Raw genomic sequence first — 3,568 nt, 5'->3', positions numbered from 1 at the left:
AGCAGCAGGGATCACAGCAGGGCTGTCTCTTCCTCCTCAGTGAGCAGGGGAGCCACTGATCCCAGCACCCAGGGCTCTCCAGGCAGACACAGTGGGTGTGCAGAGCCTGCAGCCGGACCCAGAATGAAAGAGCCTGGCACAGGAACCTCTCTTCAAGCCCCCTTGTTGGGAGAGCATCCAAGGTGGGCACAGAACAAGCTGGACCCTCTCCTGGAAGATGAGGGGGTGGCAAATGAGCCCCAGGACCTGAGTAGAAGCAGGACACTGCTTAAACCCATGCATGATGTGAAAGTTGATGCAGTCCTAGGTACGAGGCAGGGTCAGCTGGCAGCCAGCAGCTCCCTGCAGTAGCTTTACCCCTTTTGCTCTGTGCTTAGTTTCTGCAGTGCCCTCCTTGTCCCTGTGCAGCCATCTTGTCCCTGTGCAGCCTGAACAGAGCTGCAGGTGAAGGACCATCAGCAGACAGGACATCATCAGAATGACCATTGGCTGCTGGAGCTCTGTCTCAGACCCAGACCCTTCCAGCCTCATGCAGGGGTTCTGCCACCATCCTTGCTCACAGCCTTCTCTCCCTTTCAGATGGCTCTCTATTTCTGCACCGGCGTCCTGAAGAACGAGACTCTCTTTCGCCACTATGCCCTGAACGTGCCCTTCTACACACACTTCACCTCTCCCATCCGCCGCTACGCCGACATCATCGTTCACCGTCTCCTCTCTGCCTCACTCGGTGGGTGTCTCTGCAGCTCAGAGAGCAGCCCTGAGTGCTGCGAGGGGAGGGGATGGCTGTGCTGGCGCAGGGAGGACTCTGAGGTCCTGCCGTGCCCACCACGGATGCTGAGTGTTTGGGTTCTGCATCCCACAGGGCAGCTCCCTGGTCTGTGGGTGCCTTCAACTCACATAGATGAGCTGGACATCTGGGTCCAGGATGCCATGGCATGGCTTCGTAGCAGGAGGGAGCGTGGGCATGTCATTGTCACTTGTCCCCTTTGCAGGTGCCAGCTCCCCCATCAAGATGGAGAAAGAGGTCATCCAGAAACAGGCAGATCACTGCAATGACCGGAAGACAGCTTCCAAGAGAGTGCAGGAGCTCAGTGCTGACCTCTTCTTTGCTGTCTTTGTCAGGGTAAGAGCCAACACTATGTTCCCTCAAGGTATCTCTGGATTTCCCTGTGAAGGCTCAGCCTAGATACCACCAGGCAGGGGGGCATAGCTGCCTACTGGCCTTGGGGAAGGCAGACAGTGAGGGGACACACTGAGCAACCACCAGTGCCAGACTCCAGGATCTAAGGCACTGGCTGCCCTTGGGGATAGCTGGATGGAGGCTGCGATGTCATGACAGCCCTGTTTCTTGACAGGAATGTGGTCCTCTGGAGTCAGAAGCCATGGTGATGGGTGTCCTGAACGAGGCCTTTGATGTCCTGGTGCTGAAGTTTGGAGTCCAGAAGCGCATCTACTGCAATGTAAGTACCTCACCAGTGTGAGACAGTGCTAACCCTGCCTCACGAGAGAGGCCTGCGGCAGCCCAGGGTCACCGGAGGCAGTGGCTGTCTGGATGCCCTTTTGTGCCAGCCCTGCAGCCAGCAGAGCTGCACCTGAGCTGGGCCAGCTGGAGGGGAGGGAGCCTTCATGGAGTGTCACTTCCACCCCTCAGCTTGGGCAAGTGTGAGGGACTGGGGGTCTGGATCAGCCCAGTCTCTGAGGACCAGCTCCCTGCAACATGCTGGGGTTGATCTAGCCTAGGGAAATGGAAATAAAGACAGATTCAGGGGGACAGAGATGAGCATGGATCTGAAGCGAGAAAAGGGAGAGAGGCTGGTTTTCATTTCATTTAATCAGACGGTTTATCTGGGGCTGTGACAGCAGCACTGTGGGCCAGCACCTGCGGTTGGTGACAGCATCCTGTCTTAATAACCTGGTTATATGGCTGGCAATGACATCTTTAAACACGACATGGAGCGTGATATATGGGCTGATGGTGTATCACAGCAGCCCCTGATTTACGTGCTAGGTTCAGGCTCATGGGCTGCTGCATCCCAGTCATTAAGGAGCTGCAGAGGCAGTGTGCTGGGCAAAAGCAGCATCAGCCCCATCCGCAGGCAAAGTGGAGGAGGAGAGCTGAGTGGGGGCATGTTGTTGGGGCCATGGGCTGTTCCAAACACTCTCCCTGCCTGCAGGCGCTGCCCTTGCTGGACTTCCGCTTCCAGAAAGCAGGGAAGAAGCCAGAGCTGACACTCATATGGGAACCAGAGGAACTGGAGGGGGAATCTGTGCCCCAGGTAAGACCCCTGCAGCATGGGACGGGCTCACAACACCATGAGGCTGGCATGGAGGCTGTGTGCAACATGTGGGTCCTGTGGTGTCTACAGGGACAGGTCTGGGAGGCCTCACAGGCTGTCAGGTCCTGCTGTCCCTCTGTGTCCCCTTCCCAGTGAGCCCAACTTCAGGCTCAGCCTACTCTGCCATCCAACCCCACTCCATCCCATTGCTGCCCTTGCGTCTGACCCCTGCACAGCCTTCAGTCTCTGCCCTGTCTCCCAATTCAGTTTACTCCAGGAATTCAATTAACATGCTGTTTACTTCCTCCTTCTAGATCATCAATTAAGATGTTAAGTAAGATCAGGCCTAAGGCAGCTCCTGTGTAGACCCTTCCCCCCATCCTGGCATTCTTTGCCCTTTCACTGACTTCGCCCTTTCTTGGGATTTCCATCTCTGTGACAGGGTTGAGCCCCAATTAGGAGAAATTCTTTAAATCAAACTTCTAAGATGCGGTGTCAAATGGTTTAACAGCATCTAGAAATCTCTCTCTTGTGTCCCTGTCATCTATTAACTTGGTAACTCAATCAAAGGGAGCAATCGCATTTGTCTGGCTTGATTAAGTGGTGCTTCTTTGCCAGCTTTTGTCTGGCGTAGCTGTAAAATCACAGCTGTGTTGACTGCTGCAATCCCTGATCCCTGCCCACTGCCAGGGCCAGGACAGGAGGACTGAATCCCAGCCTCTCCCTGCACCACTCCAGGGGCTCTGTCCTTGTGCCCCATTTCCATCCAAGCCCAGCACAACCCATCTTTGCCCACCTAGGGCTCCTGATACAGAGCAGGCTGAACCTCCCAGCTGGTGTGGGAGGGAGTCCTGGGGAGTCTTTTCCCAGCTGGTGTGGGAGGGTGTCCTGGGGAGTCTTTTCCTTCCCTTCCCAGGGGAGATGTTGCGGTCAGAGCTGGCTGAGCTCCCTGGCTGCTGCAGGCATTTCTGCAGGCCTCACTCCCTTTGAAGCTGAGTTTTCCTTTCTCAGCTTGGCTCAGAGAAGCCCCCTGGATGCGGCCTGAAGTGGCCTCAGTTCCTCCTTTCTACAGGAGCAGGGATCACTTACACCCTAGCAGGGAGCTGCATGAAAAATGACTCCCCAGCATGAGCAGGGCCCATTTTGGTTAAGCAAACAGTTGGTAGAGGAAACTCCTCCACAAACCCTCCACACCTCCTAAGAAAACACCGGAACTCTCCCGTGGGAGCAGGCTCTGAGCTGTCCTCTGAGGCAGCATATCATAGAGCTGATAAATCTCCAGCCCTGGGATG

The 3,568-nt window shown here is 55.7% G+C and overlaps 1 protein-coding gene across 1 annotated transcript in view; it reads left to right on the top strand.

The window, feature by feature from the left end:
• Positions 1 to 3,568, top strand: part of DIS3L2 (DIS3 like 3'-5' exoribonuclease 2) — a 169,870-nt gene that overhangs the window by 164,134 nt on the left and 2,168 nt on the right. Inside the window, 4 exon segments of the mRNA XM_009079844.1 lie at positions 580 to 727; positions 993 to 1,123; positions 1,356 to 1,460; positions 2,175 to 2,276. Coding sequence (XP_009078092.1) covers positions 580 to 727; positions 993 to 1,123; positions 1,356 to 1,460; positions 2,175 to 2,276 — 486 coding nt within the window.

The sequence above is a fragment of the Acanthisitta chloris genome, unplaced genomic scaffold (assembly GCF_000695815.1).
Source record: "Acanthisitta chloris isolate BGI_N310 unplaced genomic scaffold, ASM69581v1 scaffold18508, whole genome shotgun sequence".
Taxonomy (NCBI): Eukaryota; Metazoa; Chordata; class Aves; order Passeriformes; family Acanthisittidae; genus Acanthisitta; species Acanthisitta chloris.
Note: the sequence above shows the minus strand (reverse complement) of the source record. Positions and strands in the feature narration are given on the sequence as shown.